Genomic DNA, 19,120 nt, shown 5'->3' with positions numbered 1-19,120 from the left:
CCAGAAAAAGCTAAAGGTAAAAATAGATTTTGTTGTGGAAAACAACAATCATTTACCAGGAAAACTGCTTTTCTTATGTGAAAATTTAATTTTCTGTTGAAGTATATTTTCAATGAACATTTCCTGCCCAATGCTTCATCTTCTAGGAGAGTGGAGACCCATGGATAAGAGGTGGCAGAGGGGAGGACATATACGCAGCTTCACTTGATTCCCACATGAGGCAGCAGATAGATACAGCATATACAAATCAGAAAGAAAAGAACAATCTTTTTATTATGCAGGAGAAAACCAGTTTCAAGTTCTGTTTTATTCCCAGTCTTCCTATTTCAGCTTTCCTGTCTGACAGCTGGAAAGGGCCCACTTGGATCAGGGATCAGAACACAGAACCTGTCCACCAAACAGTGCAGCGCAGGTCTGCAGATGGGAATATTTACCAAAGCACATTGATTAAACCCCATTTCACTGATTTCCCATATTTTCTTTCTTCCTTTTTTTTAAAAAAACCCCAACTTTTATTTCTTCTGCCTATTGCAGAACATTCACAGATTCAAAAAGGAAGCAAACAAAGTTCCGATTTTGTTCTACAGCGAGGTCTGGGCTCCATGTTCAGCTTGGCTTTAAAGCTAACAAAAGGAATAGGTGGCATCCATCAAAAGGAAGTCATTATGGACATATCACACTATACCAACTTACACTGAGTCTTTTGCATAACAAATGGCTGCACAGTAGCATTTGCAGTGCTTTTTGAATACCAATGAGCAGCGTGGAGTACCCTCCTCTCCAAAGGAGCACATTCCTCATTTGGCTACAAAAGCATAACAATTAATGAAGCCGTAGAAACCCTTGCTCTGAAAGTGTCCAATTCCTCCTTGACACTCTCACCCTGCCCGTACAGAGGGGAGGGAGAAAGGAGGCCCTGCAAAGGCACACTACTTGCAACAAGCCCTCTCTTTCACTGGCTTGCTGGGGATGTAGCTGCCTCTGCTCTACATTACGAACAGACTAAGACAGCTGGAGCACACCCAAAGTAAATGCAACATTAGAGAGCAGATAAATGGGAAAGATTTAAATACTGGCCTATTAACTAGAGTGAAATCAGTTGTGAACTCAGAGCTCTGCTGGCCCCAGTCCAGTCACCCAGGAAAACCACAAGCTCCTCTGGTTTTTGCCACGGCACGAGCGCTGACCCATTTTGGTTCTCCCCCGTGCACTGTTTTGTTTACTTTTTTATCTTTTTTTTTAAGAAATATGCTAGTTTCACAGCCCAGAGAACTTGCCCCAGAACAGCTGCACGTATGTCTTAGACAGCCCTGTCTTCTAGGCAAGATCATAGGAATATGACAGGCACTGCAATCATCCTGCTATTTGAGTTGTGCCACATAGCATAGTATGAACCAAAATCTAGTCTCTTCCTTGCAGAACCAAAGGGTCCCACTGAGAGTTGATAGATTTAGATGTCTAAGGACTGTGGGAAGGGCAGCCTTCTGCGGCCAACTCTCTGTAGGCCAAATCTTTATGGGAAGCCATTAAGGTTAGGCTTAGGGTTAGGGTTAGAGGTGTCCCTGCAGAGTGTCGGCACCAGGGAGAGTTTTCCTAGACCCTAAGGACTGACCTTGTATGAGACATCCTTATAAAGCGCTCCCTGTTTTATGCTGCCATGATTCTAAAAAGGCCAGTGTGGGTATCTGTTGTTGGTGTGTACTGTTGAAGATTGGGGACAACCAACGACATCAAGAGCTTGAAGGCAGCCTAAAGCCACTTCAGTCCTGCATTCCACCTGCCATTAAAGCTCAACAGACAGGTCATCATCCCACTGCTTGTAAAAGGGCAGATCTTGTGTGCACACACCAGGCATACGCTGCTGAAGATGCAGTACCCGGGAGGTGCACCACCCTGTGGAAATGTGAGCACTGCACCTCAGGAATGCTTTCAGACGATGTGAGAAAAAATGATTTAGCAATTGGCCATTGCGCCATGCTGACCTGAGTTTACATTTTTAATTATGGTGACTGTAAGGCTTCAAGTAATTACAGTGGAATAATGAGCTGTATGAACAGGGCCTGAGTCTCCCATATTGCGCCCCCTCCAGCCACTAACTCCCACACAAAATGAAGCTCACTGGGTATAAAATATGCCTGGCTACCCTTCACCCCCCACTCTCCTGACCTGGGTGCAGGAGAAGTGAAGCAGCAAAGAGTCCAGTCCCAAAAAGCATCATCTAATCACTCACAGGCTGTGGAAGAAACTATTTTGCCCCATTAGATATCAGTAATTACCATCCCAGTCAGCGTGCTTGCATTGAAGGGCTGTATTCAGAACAACGCAAGTATGGACTCCCACTGACACTAAGACCAGCGCCAGTGTTGGGAGCCATGCACACTCACCGGGGTGCCGACTGGTGCTGCTTACTCTTCCTGGTGGAGGTGGCAGCAGCAGGCGGCTGGCGCATGACGTGAGCAACACCCACATTGACGGGCTGGGCTGCAGGGAGAGTCACATGGCTCGCTAACAGCGCGGGCTGCTGCATGATGGGGTTATAATGGCTGCCATGAGCATGGGTGTTTCTGCAAAGGAGGGAGAGAGGCACACATTTAAAATGCAGCCACTGGCTCTTCAGGAGGCTCTTTCACAGGCTCCCACCACCTCCACCAAGGCACGCTCCTCCAGGGCCCACTGGGCTCCTAGTCCCCCTAGGAAGGAGCATTTTCCCCAGGGAACTGACTGAATGGAGCGGTGTGGGCACGACAGTGTGCTTCAGGGCATGGAGAAGATGCCCATAGCTCTCAGACAGTGGGGAGGCAGGCTGCAGCCTCTGCCCTTCTGCCTCCAGCTCTGCAGCCTTGTGGGACCCCATCCCTCCCTCCCATCTCGGCTCTTCTCATGCCTCCTCCAGTACCAGTGAGCATTTCAGGGAGCCTCCAAGCACCTCCAGTTTACCTCCAGTCTGCTAGTGGTTGGGTGCCTGCCATGGACTCCGGGATGACGGTCGCATGCTGGACAGAAGTATGGGTGGCCACTCCAGTCAGCTGCTGCCAGGCAGGAGGGAGTAGGATCTGCTGAGTGCCACTGGGCCATGCTTGCTGTTGGACAGAGGGAAAACAATTTCTTAACGAGAGGCATCATACACATACTGAGTGTGGTGGTGGTCCGTGCTCAGCCGGGGTTTCTAACAATGACCATGGTTATACTACCTAGCTTTACCACTTTTCAGTCATAGATGACAAATACTGTTACCACAGTAAGAATAGTAAAAGTCATTAATATAGAAAGTGCAAAAGAGGTGCAAAAAAAAATCCCTACTGTCCAAAGCTCCTTTCCTGACTGCAGTGCATAAATTTAGATGCAGTGTTAGGGTACAGGCATAAATTCCTCACTTATTAGGTAAGGACCACTGAATCATTTAATCTGCAGATAAGACTTGTCTAGGCTGATCCACTAGCACGCTGGGCTGCGTTTACACACGGGAGGCTGTGTCTGCAGTCGCAGCCTGTTCTCAGTTATTGCATTACTGCAAAATTGTGCTGCCATGGCAGAGTGCCGCACTGGCCCCTACGCTCAGGAGGTGGTGGATTCCCGGGTGCGACGGAGCTCCTGCTTCAGATGTAGAGCAAGAAACGACTAATGGTTTAAGCATGTTTGTTATGGAAGCCAGTGGCAGGACTTCCGTGGGAAGAAATGTTGTTGGGAAGGAGTTAAAAGGAGAGAAAATCAAGCATTCAGGGCCTTATTCAAGGACAGGGGACAGTTCTGGGTCACGTCATGGAAGCCTGCCAGAAAACTGTACAGCTTTGTCTCTTTTGAGATCTGAAGCTGAAGGGATCTATTAGTAAAGACAGGATCAGTCTCCTTTCACCGGTCTCTGTGCACACAGTATGTGGACCACATTTGCTTTAAAGGCTGAAAATAGACCCAGAGAAATTACAAATAAGTGAGTTTTGCCAGTGGTTCTGTGTCTTGCAGACTGCTTGCTCTGTCTAGCTCCACACCATGAGCTGCAGACACACAGCTGCCAGAGATGATGCTCAGAGTTTGTCATTGTTTCTGCTCTGGGTCCTTCCAGCTTCTGCACCTCCATTGGGAATGCAGGTCTTATACAAAACACACAGGGAGAGCTGAAAGCTGGCTCTGCTGGGATGCAGTAAGGCTTTGCCAGACACAGCCATTCTAAGCAGGCAAGCACAGTGACCTGCGCCACTTGCTGGGCAGGGAAGAAAGCTCGATGGCACTACAAAATGCTGGGAACACAAGAAGCAATATCATGCCTGATCAAGGGAGACAAATAAGGCGGGTGAAAAGATAGAAATGGGCTCTGGAGGCGCTATGCTCTCTGCCAGAGACAGTCCCTCTAGTAGTTGGAGCAATCACACGGTCCAGTCTGAAGAGCATTAGATAAGCAGCTGTGCGTGAGAGGAATAGCTCTCTGCTGAGACAGAGACACGCAGCCGCTCCGAGATCAGATGTGACTACAATGCACTACAAAGAAGCTGTGTTTTTCCATTCAGGAAACTGGAATTGGGTAAGGATTTGTTTATCAGACCAGCTGCTCAGTCCAAACCAAGTGAGGTCTGTGGACACCAGATGCCACTGACATCAATCAGTGCATTGCCATCAGAGCGGCAACTAGCATTTCTCATTGCATGAGACAGACAGATAGATCAACAGGAAGACTGTCTCTCATTTATTAAATCAAAAATTAAAAATCCACGTAAGTGAGGAATGTTTCTCAGAAACAGTTTAAATTCCCTTGTGGAAGTAACAGTGAGTACAACATCAGCAGGGGCAGCCCATGAAATAGGAGTTCATGTAGTAGGGGGACCACAGAACTTGGTAGCACAGCTCCTGCTGAACACTCTCTCCTTCCCACAGACCGTGCGGTGACCTCAACAAGGCCACCTAGAGAATAAAGGAGGTGGAGGTCCTGAGTTCTTTCAGAACCCTGCTGCCTCTGGGATGCTTCAGACCTGACCATTACCCCTTCAAGGCCCACATCGAAACCCATCTCAGAAGGCCTGGCAGAATGGTCAGCCATGCAAAGCTCTGTCACCTTCACCCAACGCCTTGGCTGACTTCTTGCACAAGCAATAGGTGCCTGCAATCATGCCTGCACAGCCTGCTTCTCACTATGCCATTGGTTTTGTTTCCTCTGCCTCTTAGACTCTCTTTTCCTACCAAACAAGAGAGATGGCCTAGGTAGGTTGTTACAACAGGCCACAACAGAGATTGGTTCGATGTTTCAGACACTCCTCTAACAAAGATTCTGCTATTGGGAAGGGACAGGGCACATTAACTAGTGGAAATCACACAGGCTGCAAGTTGTGTTTTGATTTGCCTTCACCAGATAAGCACAACTGGCAGCTGGCAGAGAAAGGCAATTGCACCAATACTCTTACCCCAGCAATGCAACACACAGGCGTAATACCCCAAAGTCTGCAGGTACCCAACTGTGATTGAGCACGCTGGCTTCAATGAAAGCATTGCAGATCGAAGCTGACTTGTAGGTCATTTTTTCCAGGTTACTGTGTACTTTTTTTTTGCTGCCAGAAACATGCCTGATGTTGGCAGAGGTGATACCATGGCACCAGCTCAAAACCAGTAGGGGCAGATTCATCAAAGCCAGCACAAGGAAGAATGAACCACTCCTCCTTTGTTAGGAGATGGGGTTCTCTTTGAGGATAAGCACACAACTGGTGGTACTCATTCCCATTTAGCTGTTTTCCTGGGAGGAACCATGCTTTTCCTGTGAGCGCATTTTCCTATAAGCCAACAAGTGCTGCTGAGGCAGAGAGCTTCTTGGCTGTAGGGACCTTGTCTCTGCTCCCTAAATCTCTCATAATTTAAGAGTAGAAGGGCAGCTCATAAAACAAAAGGGTGCAAGCTTAAAGTATGAAAGATATTTATTGGCAGCATGCAATTCACCAGCGAACTCCTGGCCACAAAGAGTACCACTGAGACTGTGACTTCAGGAGGAAGCAGGAAGGTTACTACTGGTTCCTCCTCAGCAGAGGCCTGACATAGCTTCCCCTGAGGCTTCTCTCTGATTCTGGTGGAGAAGTAGAAGGAAAGAAGTTCTTTCCAGAGACTTTTGCAACTCTGACATAGCCTTTGAGCTGAACAATGAACCTGCAGAGTTTTGGACATTTCATCGAAAAAAGGAGACCCTTATATGGCTGCTCAAGCCTCCAAACTGCACCACAGAAGGCCCTCAGAGAAAGGCTCTCTTCTCACCCTCCAAGAGCTAAACAACAAAAAATACCTGCTGTACTCAGTGTCTTCAGAGCTCTTTACCTGTGCGAGGAGTCCTGGTTGGATCTGAAGAGGCTGGGCCCCAGGAGCCTGAGTGACAATGGGAACAGCATTCTCCATCCGAACTGAATACCCAGCATGCTTCGAAGGGGAGGCTTGTAACCCTGTTCCACCAGCACAGAAGGTACAGCATTAGCCATCAACAATATTGCTAGAACCAAATCCCTGGTTCTCAGAGGAGCCTAACAGCACACACTGATGTCCACTTAAATTGCACTGTTCAGTTCCTCCAAAACATTGAGTTCTCAGAGTCACACATACACCACCCCAACCCAAAGATATCCATTAAATGAGGATAATCATATACATATACAAGAATGCAGAAAAGATATTTACAAAGATGTTAAGGGATTAACTAATTTCACATTTTTGGGATACCTCAAAGTCATGGGAAACATCTCAATACAATGTGTATAAGGAGAAGAGGAAGAGAGGACAAAGAATTGTTTCTCTTCCCCATATTCTCTGGTTTGACAAAACAAAAAGGTCCTTGCCAGCCAAAACCCATTGCTATGTGAGAACGCTCTCTTTAGGCCAAAGTGGTGCAGTGGAATGAGAAGCCAGAACTCCGTATTGCCTCAGCCTTGACAGGCATAGGTGATTTTCTCTTACACAGCTGCAAGCTGCACTGAAACAGCCTGCCCAGGAAGTGCTGGAGTCTCCATCCCTGGAGGTGTTAAAAAACCATGTAAACATGGCACTTCAGGACATGATTTAGTAGGCACGGTGGTGTTGGGCTAATGGTTGGCCTTGATGATCTTAAGAGATCTTTTCCAATCTTAATGACGCTATGATTCTATATTTAAAAAGCTCTGATTAAACCATGTAATCTAGCACACCCCAAACTCCAACCACTGCTGACTCAGTCATCCATTAGCCTAACAGAGCTGGAGGATGTTTCCCTCTCCAGTCCTCTAGTGTGCAGCACAGCCTGTGCTACCTCTTCTGCTTTAGAGCTTTCTGAAGACTGCAAGTGGAAGATGTCAGCTTATGTATTCTAGCAACGCATTTCTTAAGTCAAACACTTGAGATGCATTTTAACGATGTAGCAGAGTTCTAGCTAAACTCCATTAGTTCAAAAGAGCTTTGATAATCTTGCAGAACATTTAACAAGTGCCTAGAGACTGCTGCACACTCTTATACAAATGAAGAGCAGAAGTTGCACCAGCTAAACCAAGGTCTACTTAGGCCACTTCCTACAGATACCTGGCTAGTTTTTCCAAAGTGCTACAACACGTAAAGTGAGGAGGACAAATGACTATATGTGATCATCATCCAAGCTGTCTGATAATGGCGCCTGCCACTGGCATACATAGGCAGAGCTGTTTCAAGCAGAGCTGTTTCCAGCAGGGCTGGAGCTGAGGAAATTGTACCGATAAAGCATCACGAGTACCTTTTATGGGAGCAAACCCTCATCTCCACCAGCACCGCTCCCTGCTGCATTAACCTCCTGAGTTCATCCCTCTTTTAACAACTGAATCCCTGAGAAGTGATGAACTTGCTATTTATGTACTGATTTATCATTGTTGTGGAGGAAAGTTTTCAAGTTCACCAAAGTGAGGCAGAAGAACCTTAAACTTTCTACACAGGGCAAAGGACAACAAATCTCACATATTCTCCCCCAACCCATTCTTAGTGCCTGCTTCATTGTTTTAGAACAGCCACCCTCAACCCATGATGCCGAAGGTGCCTGCAAGAGCCTCCACTGCTCTTTTCCATCTGCAAACAACCTCTTTGTTCTTATTTACTAGGCCAGCAATTTTTCTACCATATGATTTGCACTAAGGAAGCTTGTTTCCAACAAGACTTAGATGAAACAGCTGTAGGGAGGGAGCAGTGACTGGCCAAGACCTTGTGAGGCTGTTACTCACCTTGGAAGCCTGGTGGGCAGACAATGAGAGCTTGCTGGAAGGGGTCAGGTCGGGCACAGATCTGCGCTGTTCCTGTCTGCAGGGGCATGCTCCGCTGGGCCACCGCAGCCATGGACGCCGCTGAGGGCTGGTAGAGTGCAGATTGGTAATTTAGTATGGAGACCTCGGGGTTGGCTAAGGAAATAGTGGCACTGGAGGAGGTGGGAGCCAGGTTGGTGGTCTAAAGGAATTATGGGAATTAAACAAAAACAAACAAACAAAAAAATGAGGAAGATGGGTATGTTGGAAGAAGTAAAATCCAAAAATAAAATAAAAAGTAAAATAGTGTAAGATAAAGCAGAAAAAAACCAAACCAAAACAAAACAGAAAACCAAAACCAAATAAGGGATAGAACAGGACACTGAGGAGCACAGAGGCAAGGGCAGCTATGGGGAAAGGAGCACAACCTGCCTGAGTAACTACAGCTGTACCACATCGCAGGACCTCCAGCCACCTAACGCTGCTGTGCACCACTCGGAGATGTAGCACATTCTCCAAAACAGAACTTTAGCCCCATTTATTGCCCATATTAATTTGCAGCATGATGAAGGTGGGTTCAGAAAACGCTGCAATCGCCAAATCACATTGTTCTCTCATTATACTCGCGGCTTTAGAAGCAGCTCACACTCCTCAATTAAAAGAAACTCAGCACCTCCATGGACTGTGAAGCCTCCCCCTAAGAGGAGAGACTCATTCCAGCCCTTCCTTTACCTTGTATCTAAGCGAGTACCTGCTCTTTGAATTATGTTTTTAATTCAAAGGAATCAGAAAGCAGAACAGTAGGCAATAACAATACTTTCAAAGTCTAAACTTTACTTGGTTTGACTTTTAAAGTCAAACAGAGCAGAAACAGAGCAGAGAATGCTGCAAAGCCACAAAAATAAAGCCAGTATACTTGAAAACCTCTAGAAAGCTGAGTGTGACTTGTACTTTCTTTGGACTAAGTCTCTAACAGTTGTAAACAACCCCTAAACAGCTCTGCCACTGTCCTAGAAACATATGCCCTCAGCACTCATATCCAGGCAACTAGGCTCTACCAGACCAGGGATCACCTTTCCTCTCCATCCAAATGCACCACCACCACTGCTGGAGACAGGTGGGACAATACTTTCTTGTGGTGAACATTATGAACCCAGGTTGAGGCTTTAATCAAGGCTGCAGGAGGGAGCAGGCTCAGCATTTCATGCTGCCCTGGTTGCAACTGGGCCTGGGAAGGGTACCCATGCTGCACCACCGCAGCCACAACCACAGCCATAAGGGGTGCGACGGCAAAACATTTCTTCCTCCTCCTTCCCTCTCTGCGCAGAGGCAGGGAAGTGCAATCTGTTCCCTGTGCAACACACCAAGCAACAACCACGACAGCTCCCACACTCTTAATCTCAGGAGTCGTAACTGGAAGAAGGCAATCCCCAGATACTTTGCAGACAGGGAGGATGAAAGAGCCACAATGAGTGGTATGTCGAACAGAACAGTGAAAGGTTTAGAGCTTGTTCAAATTAAATCACCTTCCTGGAAATGTTTCTACCACTTCTTCTAGCAACACTGGAGATACCGGTACTGCTCACAAAACACACCCCTTATGAGAATTCAGAGATAACCATGGACTTCTCCAGCCAAGAACCGATCTTAACATCAAGTGACTTGTGAGAAAACGAAAGCAAGTCTGCATTTCCTGCTAGCATTTGTGGTACAAGTGGTGTCTCTGCCCTGCAGCTGGGGCTTAGGAGAGCATGTCTCACACATTTCTTTAGTCAGCATCTCTGAAACAGCCAAGAAAGAGAAACGGTGTTTGTAACTACTACCCTATCCCACCAAGCCACGACCTATTTCTGTCTGCATCTGCTTAATGAATTGTTCTATAAGACCTTCTGTGATCACATGTATTGAGAACCGAGACATGAAGTTTCACTTTCTGAGTGACACAGGAACACCCTGTACAACTAGACAAGACTCCTTTTGCTCCCTTGCTTTCCAAGCACCATTTCCGCAACGCCACCTGCAATCTTTAGAGTGAATCTTGAGCAGTCAGTTCCCGAAAGGCTTAAAAGACAGTAGCTATTTCTTGAGCTTCAATCTCCTAGAGTGCTCTCCCTGGAGAGTTTCTTTTCACTGTTTTAATACACTACCACAGCAAGCAACTTAGCTTGCTAGTCACAAAAAATTTGTCATCCCAGCACCCCCCAACACTGGGGCATGTAAAACTCATACAAGAATCCAAAGTATGATTACAGCGTCAGAGCGCACCAACGTGGAGCGCAACGTATTCGGAGTGGGAGCACATGCACAGCATCCCCATGTCAATTACGGCACCTGGAGTAAAACCAATGAGAAATAAGAATAAATATTCCCAAGAAACTCTTCTTTCCCACCGATTGTTTACAGCGCTGTCTGTTACAGAGGAGTTTAAATTCTTTTTACTTCAATGCCAATTTGAAGGAGAGCTGTAAGACCGCATATACTTCTGCCTGACCCAGGGAGCACAGTCCTGCTTGCTGCATTAAGGGACTAATGAGCTTTTCCCCATAGCAACTTCCCAAGTAAACAGGATTTATCACTCCCAACAACAACATAAACAATGAGGGGAACATTTCACTGTCGCACAAAACGTCACATGATTCCTGCATGCCTGAAGGAAAGAGTCTGAGGAAGTATGAACTTTTTGCAGACATGTTAAATGGGACGTCACTTTGCTTTTCATCTTCTAAACCCTACTGACATAAATGTTTCAAGCATGGGCTGCTTCTGATGGATGCCCTTACCTGGTTGTGGACTGTGTTCAGCTGGTTGTTAAAAGTCATGGTCAAGTTGGTTGATGTGCTCGGGGCTACATGGGTGATGAATGGTGTCTTGCTCTGGTTCACTGTGTCATACATATTCACCCGTCGCTTGCAAATCTCCATGTTCTGGAAGCAGGACTTGACACTGTGTGAGGAAGGGGGGACAGGGGACAAAGAGAAAATCAACTAACCGACCAACACAGGTAACAAACAGTTCATCATAGTGTCCCTGCAATAGGTCTTAATGGCAAGCTTGGTACTTTCTAGGCTTTTAAAGCCCTTTTGCTATTTTATGCAGGTCTTTCTTAATCAGTGAGAGTCAGAGTAACCCTGTACTTAAAGAGGGCCAAATGGGTGTCACAATGAGAATGGTTGCTCTGGGACTCCTGGGTACTCCCATAGGTCTGAGCACTGCAATGTAAGTCACAAAAAGCAAGCAGATTGGCTCCTTCTTTAGGTGGGTGGCAGGGCAAGAAATATAAATTGGCTATTTTAAAAGAGTGAAAGAGACTGGGAGCAGGAAAGAAGAGACAGTTTTTTTCTCATGATCGAGCCTGAGAGGAGAAGACAACTCATGCTTTCTGCCTCAGTGTAAGCCGTAAGGTAGTTTTACAAATCTTCTGCAAGGAAGAATTTTACTGTTCTTGGTCACCGAGACCCTTGAGAAATCTAAGCTGTTCCTTCCTTACAAAAAGTAGTTCACTGAGAGCTGAGTCCATCCAAGCAGCTAAATCATTGCCCCCCTCTGACTAAATACTCCTGCAAATGCTTATCTTAAAGCACGTGAGCTGTCCTCTTGCAGTCAATGGGACAATTCATATCACAAAAGGTTATGCCAAATCAGATTCATCAATACCCCGAATGAATCAGGTTCTGGGGTTATCTCAGACTGAGAATTGGATCTCTAAGGAGAAAGATTACATCCTCTTCCTCTACAGAGACTTTCCTTTAAATGTTATTGATATAGCAATGGAAATTTTGAGAAGTATCATATTCTGTATTCCCAGTAAAGGAGATGAAATACTCTGCATAGCTGGAGCACTTTAGCTGTCTGGTACATGAAACTCTCAGTATTTCATTTTTATAATCGAGATACAAAAGCATGCAGAGATAACAACACTGCAATCTTGTGCAAAACTGTATTTTTATTAAAATCCAGTTTTTCCAAGGCCTAAAAACCATTACAGGTTTCCCACAATTCTTCTGTAATAATTGTTTTTAGAAATGTCACCTCAGAGTCTGAAACACAACTCAAGAAAGTATAAGGGCTTTTATTTTATTTCCATTATCCCAGCCCAGAAAAATAGAAAATCCACACAGTGAAAATCAGCTTTAGCTGTAAAAAAACCCAGCTGTTTGCATAATTTCTTTTGTAATAATAGAGGTAGGGGAGGTAAACACATCCTTACATCATTACTAAGAAACAAAATGTCCCTTCAAAAGGAACAAGCTCATGTGATCCCTAGGGTTGATCAGGAAGAAGACCTATATCTTTTTATTCCTATCTTGTCTATTACTCACATGGTCCTCTTTCTTTTCCTACTGGCAATAACTTGGGAACTGGATCTGCGCCATAAATACCTGCAGACAAGACAGGCTCAGGACACTGTGCATAGCTGTGCATTATGTGCATTCATTTAAAGAACTATGAAATTTATGTGCATTCATTTAAAGAACTATGAAATACCTGTAAGTTGCAGAGCATTCAGAAAAATTAAACACTTCTATCAAATAAATACAGAAGACTATTGGGTTGCATTTTTACAGTCACATACGAATGCAATTCTCCCTCCAAAAAGCAGAAAGCACTGGAAAGAGGACATTCTGTACATGGTAAACTGTGTGTTACCAAACAGTTTTATATAATAAGGCATAATCTCTACTAATGTAATACTGTGTTCTGTCTGTCCTCTTAAAAAAAGGAAAAAAAAACAAAGGCAGGGATGGAGAAAAAAGGACAGAAAGACTGAGGGATAACCAACAATTTAAGATCAGGCAGTTAAAAACACGAAATGAGGAGCTGACATGGCTTTACTGTTTGCTTGGAAGTAAGCTGAACAATCTCTCTCGGGCTGCTCAAATTTGCAGCCTCTCTGAAGCATACCACAGCAGAGATTCTTTCCAGAAGCTACACCTTCCATATATTCTCACTTTCTCTGCTGCCTGATTTACTTTCAAGAGAGATTACAATTCCCTGCATCTCTCGAGGCTTCGAAGTTTCTATTCTCAAAACCACAGGCAATCACAGAAAAAATTTCCATCAACTTGCCATGCTGGTTACAGCTTATTGCTCTCTTTACCAATCACTGCTTCCAGCATGGAAGGGCTGCACAGGGTTACACACCCAGACGCCACAGCACTCAGTATTCAGCAACTGAACCTTTTATTCAGGCAAAATTCTCACTGCTATCTGCCCCAGTGATATTTTCAACCTTTCTGGGGCTTTGCCTGAGCAGCCACAAGTGAGCACTTCAGAAATGAAGATGCGATTATAGTCTGCTGCGTTAGCGGAAAGATTTCTGATGGTAATGCATTATGCCATAAATCTCTCTTATCTTACAGAATCAGTTGTTGTACAGTAAGAAGGGCTGTTGCAAATTAAGACTTTCGTATATGATGCTAACAGTGTTAGAAAATACTGTCATTTTTTAATTTATGAACGTTTTTATATGAAAATTACTTTCTCTCTGTTTAGCACAGCAATCTCCCATCTTGTTTGCATTACATTTTATCACTCACCATCTACTTATAGATAACAATGCTCAAAGATGTTTGTGCAGAGTAAGTCTGGGTCTACACAAATCATGCACACACTACCTTTTAAGCAGCTGCTCTTATCTTGTGATAAATGCAACAAAAGTGGCTATGGCTCTTTCACAGAGCAAAAACTACCATAAATGAACTTGAAATACCACAGGTAAAAGCACATGTACAGGCAGGAGAGGTGACACATAGCAACTTGTTGCTCTGCAGTACCACACAAACATACTCTGTGGCTTTTTAAGCAGTCCTCTTTATTTTCACATCTGTGCTCCTCACAGCCTTTAAACACACATGCTCATGGCACCCAACGAAGTATTGTGCTGTGCCAGTAAATCTGTTCCCCTGGTGAGGTGAAGGGACAGCCTGCAAAAGCACCTTGAACTGCAAAGTGCTACGGAGGAGGATGATCAAAGCTAGGCATCCTAAAGACTTCAGAAAACTCTCACTGTTTGTCTGCCTTCATTTGTATCCGAGAAGCCTGGCCCTGTGTGAACTCCCCAGGGGAAAAGAGCAATGTGCTGCACACAGGTTAACTGCATTTCAGGCTGCTGTGCTCCACAGCAGAAGGAGGAGTCAGGCTTGAAGGCACATCTCCATTGGGCAGTGGAGCCGAACGCCATTCCACAAATGTGTCAGATGAGGTCAGAGCACAGTGTTTAAAGTTACGTAGGCAGGTAACAACAAAGGTTAAAACTGAACTCCTTGTCCTGTTGCCTGTAAATCAGCCTGCTGCAGAAAAACCTGAAAAAGCAAACCGTCCTAAACTGACCCCTGCAAGACGGGAAGGTTCTGGGAGAAAGGGTTGGCTCCCTACTGCAGATAAGGCTGATTACTGCAGTAACAATCAAGACTGTATTACTTTGCGATATACTGATACTTTCAGTACTAATTGCATAATTTCTTCTGCATTTTAATGCAAACACATGTAATTATTGAATATTTACATAATGAACGTAGCACACTCTGCAGTATTTTAAATGCCAAGTGCCTAGGACACAATTCTTGGAACCTCAAGATTTGGCAATCTTCTTTTTTTTTAAACCAGAAAAAGATTAAAACTTAGGGCTTAAGTATCTTAATAATGTCCCTCATATACATTCGGTCCTCACCACAACCACCAGCTCTCCTTGTCATCCCTCAGTTCAAAACCCAAGTGTAACAAAAGCCACATACTGTGTGCTGTGAGGAAAATCCAGCAGATGGGTCATGGTGACAAAAGGGTGGTTCAGAGTTTCAATGGGTGTTATTCTCTTATCTGCATCTATAGTCAACATCTTCTTTAACAGATCTATAAACTCCCGCCGGTCTGCCTTTTCCACCAACATATCACTTCCTTCCAAGTCTGTTGTCATGTTCACCTAAAGGAGAAAGGACAAGGGTGAGCGCTAAAGGGAAAGAGCAGATGGTCAGGTCTCTAGCAAACTGTGTTTACTCCTCGTTGGAGCACATGCCCTGCAAGCCTTCCTGTCTAAAGGGGTAGTTGCTGAAGTCACATGGCAGACTCCACAGTGGCGAGTCATCTGGCTTGTGCATGTCAGATCTCTAGACAGACTGTTAAGTGTTCAGCTCGCTTAGGTCAATGGCTAATGAAACACTTAGTCACCCTCCACTGAAGACGAACAGCTTCCATGTGGTAGCAGGCAAGCTCTGATAATCAGTATATTTATCATATAAAGGACTGTACTATCAGATACTCAATTATGCGTCCTGTGAGCCAAAAAAAGTACATAAAATAAAAATTGTCAGTAGGTTTATGGGAAACGTCTCATTCGTGTACCAGATGCCAGAAAAAAAAAACCCCTTCATGCTATTTCATCCCTTTACACAGTTGTCTATTTCTGCACCTTTGCTCATGAATGCTACAATGAATAACTTTGCTAGCTTAAAACCCAGTTTGTGCTACTTTTGTGCCAGGTTTATGTGCTAGTTTGTTTGCTAGCACAAATTTCAGTTGCAGGAGTGGTTATCCTGGATTTAACTTCCACAACCACATGGGGTTCACAGAGCGAATTAGTACTCCTTGTTCCCCTAGATAGCCATGTTTTACAAAGAGTACCCTGTCTGCAGCCACGGTAATTATTAACAATGCCACCGTTTCACAATTGGGAATACTAAAGCACAGAGAAGTAAGTGACTTGCCAGTGGTTGCACAGAGGAGCACTGGAGAGACAAGAGAAAACAGAATTTTCACACACAGAAATGTGACTTGCTGCTTTACTAGAGCACACTGAGTCCACATGCCCCTATGTGTGGTATTCCCTAGAAAGCATCACATAACAAGCTGGTTTGGTAGGCATAATCCTGGTACTTCTCAGGAGCTGGTACAAGAATAGGATACACGGAGAAATCACATAGTTCCCCTTTGTTAGCGTTGCCTGAAAGCATGTGAGGCAGTCTTGCTGGTTACTCACCAAGGTTCTTACCTGTGCCATATCATCCAAACAGTTGAAAATATACTTTCTTGCTTCCTTCGACTTAATCCCTGTCTCTGCCTCATGATCTTCTGGCGTCTGCTCAAAACAAGAGACAGGCATTGACAAGAACTGCCCTGCAATCAGCCGTAGGTTATGAGCTACTTCCAGCTTGTGCCTTATCCTGTCCTCATCAGAGACCACTGTGTCTCTCTTGCCTGACCAGATAACATTTACACTATCCCCGCTACAGTTATTTGACAGCTTTTGTGTCATAAGGTGATTTACTTCTTCTTTTTCACTTCAGAGAATTCTCCCAGCTATGGTCAGAATTTTAAAGGTCTCTGATGCCCACCCCAGTGTAAGGCTTAGCATCTCATCCTTACAGTCAGAAGCCCACTGGTCTCTCTCCTTGGGGACTAAATGCAGCCAAACATGTTGGTATAAGAGACTCAGTGCTCACTTCTATTACAAGCGGTTTTGATTGTCAGAACTAAAATGCTTTCTTTTTTTTTATTTCCCCAATGCATTAAATATTAGAGCGAAGTCTGCCCAAGGTGAGTTTCATTAAACTAGACATCAGTTTATTGACTACTTAGACAGAGACTTCCAGGTCAATTCTGGACTTAAATTTCTGACAAACCAGTGCCAAGAAGGTGGGATGAGCACCACAGGCTTTGAGGATGGCAGTTTTACCTTGGGCTATACCCACCCCGATGTCTGTACTGTATTGCAGATAGCAGAGACCTAGGTTCTGAGGTGACCTGAATGTCTACTCACTTCCAACCAACAAGTGCAATGTAAAAGAAACAAAGCGAATGTCTCCCTACCTTCAGTCTCCACAAAGGATATGGTGAGTCTGTATCCCTGTTGAAAAACCTTGTAGTCTTTGTCCCTGCACTTAACAAATACTCCGCTGGTAAGCCCTGCGTCTGTGAAATATAGCGAATCTGTAAGAGAAGGATGAGAGGTCACTGTTCATCCTGTGAAGATCTCTAGAGGTCTTCCTTGAAGGAGGGCAGGAGGCATTTAAAACAATAGAACAAAGAGAAAACGTAGCACACATTTAGACTTCACCAAAAAAAAAAAAAAACCCAAGGAATGAGAAGAAAGAGCATTCCCACACATCATTCCTCCACTTATTACTTACATCACTGGAAGCTCACCTTTATGGTACACCCCCACAAAGCCCAGGGAGGAGAGTTCCTAGGTTTTAGAGGTCAAAGAGGAAGATTCCACACAGAGATTTCAATGAGGTGTTTCACTGCTTTGCACCTTTTTATATCATGCTGTCCTCTCCAGGAGGTAATTTCAACAATTTGATATTTGTGTTCTAACTTTCACTGTTTTTTCCCCCAGTGGAGTGCACAGCCTTTCCTAAGAGCAGTTTGAAGTTCAAAACAGAGGACTGTGAAGTGACTATCTTTGAACTTAGATGAAATATACACTCAAATGAACTGACACCCTCATTGTAAAGTACTTCATCTCTATTACCTACATGACTGCATATGTTATTTGGGTTACTTTTGTAAGTATGACCTTGCTGACACTCACAGAGCTAAAAGACACTACACGTGTTTCCAGGATCTTAGACTTTAATTTATTTATTCAAAAGAGAAAGGGTCTGTTATTAAACAATTAGACACCGATCTCATACACGCATGGGCTGCCACATGGAACTTTGGCATCTCCTGACTCCCGAATGTTTCACTCTGCAAAATTGCTGCAAACTCTGCAGAACTACTGAAAACAGTCATTTACTCAAGAAAAATCTAGGGAAGAAGGGAAAGTGTTTTTGAGAGAACAGACAGAGAGGGGTAAAAAAATTGAAATAAATAAAGGTATAAAAACCGGTCATGGTTTCAAAGACTTAGAAGCACTCAGGACCCAGCTCACTCAGCATGGCTCTGCAGCTCCTTAAGTTCACCAATGCTTGTGCACCCGTGAAGCACCAGGATCCTGCCCACAGTCCAGTAACAGTGCTGCAGAGAATATTCAGGATGCAGCAAGGGGACAGGATCAGCCCCTATCCCTCTCCCTGCTACCCAGGAGCCCTCACTGTACTTCACTGGAGGAAGCCTTGAGCTGGGCAGGTATGGTGATTTCTTTCTCAGCTGTGTGTTTTACGGCTTTCGAGCTGGTGGCAGGGAGGAGATAGAAACCTACTCATCATGCTTGATAGGTGTTTTTCAAATACTTGTAAGTTTTTCAGCTACATCTGATTTCCTTTGGAGTCATTAATGACCCTGCTCTTTGCTGCGGGTTGTTTCTCTTGCTGAATTTCACCTTTAAAGCACTGACTGAAAAAGTACTATTACAAAAGAAGAGTCAAAGAAACATTTTCATATATTAAAAGCCTATTTATTACCCTGCTCTTTTTTAATATTTTTTTTTTAATTTTCTAAAAGAAAAAAAGACCCTTTTCAGGCTTCATTTGCAGACAGTTAAGATCACCCTGAAGACGACTATGGGAATAGAAAGCATTCTGCAGCTCTGGCTCTAGCAGCCGCTGTGCTATCAGTTTTAGGACTACAAAAGGAGTGTAAAAGCCTGTAGTGAGAGAAGTATGACAGTTTATATTAACTGGAAACCTACACCACTGTGAAGGCACTCCTTCTTGTCATTCCTTTTAATATGCACCCTCACAAAAGGGGTTATGAAATGCAGCACAGTTTGTGCGGTTTCTTCTAACAAATAAACCTTTATTCAACACTTGCTGTTAGAGCAGAGAAAGACTCCCTGCTCTGCTCAGTGAGGGGAGACACATAGAGAGGTCTCCCGTCAATGGCAACATTGACTCTTGATTGAGATTTCACTTAGGCAGTCGGGTCCTAAATACCAGAGTACCAAACAGCACATTAATGACCTGGCATAAATACTCCAGGTAGTTAGTGGAAAAGTTGACTTGGGGGTGGGGTAAGAATCTCATATCCCCTATTAGCAAAACAGAAAAAGT

At 44.5% G+C, this 19,120-nt stretch overlaps 1 protein-coding gene across 5 annotated transcripts in view; it reads right to left on the bottom strand.

The window, feature by feature from the left end:
* The window catches only part of HIPK2 (homeodomain interacting protein kinase 2), a 135,895-nt gene that overhangs the window by 14,334 nt on the left and 102,441 nt on the right, over nucleotides 1–19,120 (bottom strand). For 2 of the 5 annotated variants that reach the window (XM_054061819.1, XM_054061806.1), the window contains exons 4-11: nucleotides 16,995–17,114; nucleotides 16,165–16,263; nucleotides 14,927–15,111; nucleotides 10,973–11,135; nucleotides 8,175–8,394; nucleotides 6,286–6,407; nucleotides 2,938–3,080; nucleotides 2,385–2,564 (exon numbers count right to left, since the gene is read on the bottom strand). In XM_054061819.1, coding sequence (XP_053917794.1) covers nucleotides 2,385–2,564; nucleotides 2,938–3,080; nucleotides 6,286–6,407; nucleotides 8,175–8,394; nucleotides 10,973–11,135; nucleotides 14,927–15,111; nucleotides 16,165–16,263; nucleotides 16,995–17,114 — 1,232 coding nt within the window. The remainder of the gene's footprint in view (nucleotides 1–2,384; nucleotides 2,565–2,937; nucleotides 3,081–6,285; nucleotides 6,408–8,174; nucleotides 8,395–10,972; nucleotides 11,136–14,926; nucleotides 15,112–16,164; nucleotides 16,264–16,994; nucleotides 17,115–19,120) is intronic. The other 3 variants (XM_054061829.1, XM_054061840.1, XM_054061813.1) reach the window with 3 other exon arrangements.

Source organism: Cuculus canorus, chromosome 1 (genome assembly GCF_017976375.1).
Source record: "Cuculus canorus isolate bCucCan1 chromosome 1, bCucCan1.pri, whole genome shotgun sequence".
Taxonomy (NCBI): Eukaryota; Metazoa; Chordata; class Aves; order Cuculiformes; family Cuculidae; genus Cuculus; species Cuculus canorus.
The sequence above is the reverse complement of the archived record's forward strand: the minus strand, read 5'-3'. Positions and strand labels throughout refer to the sequence as shown.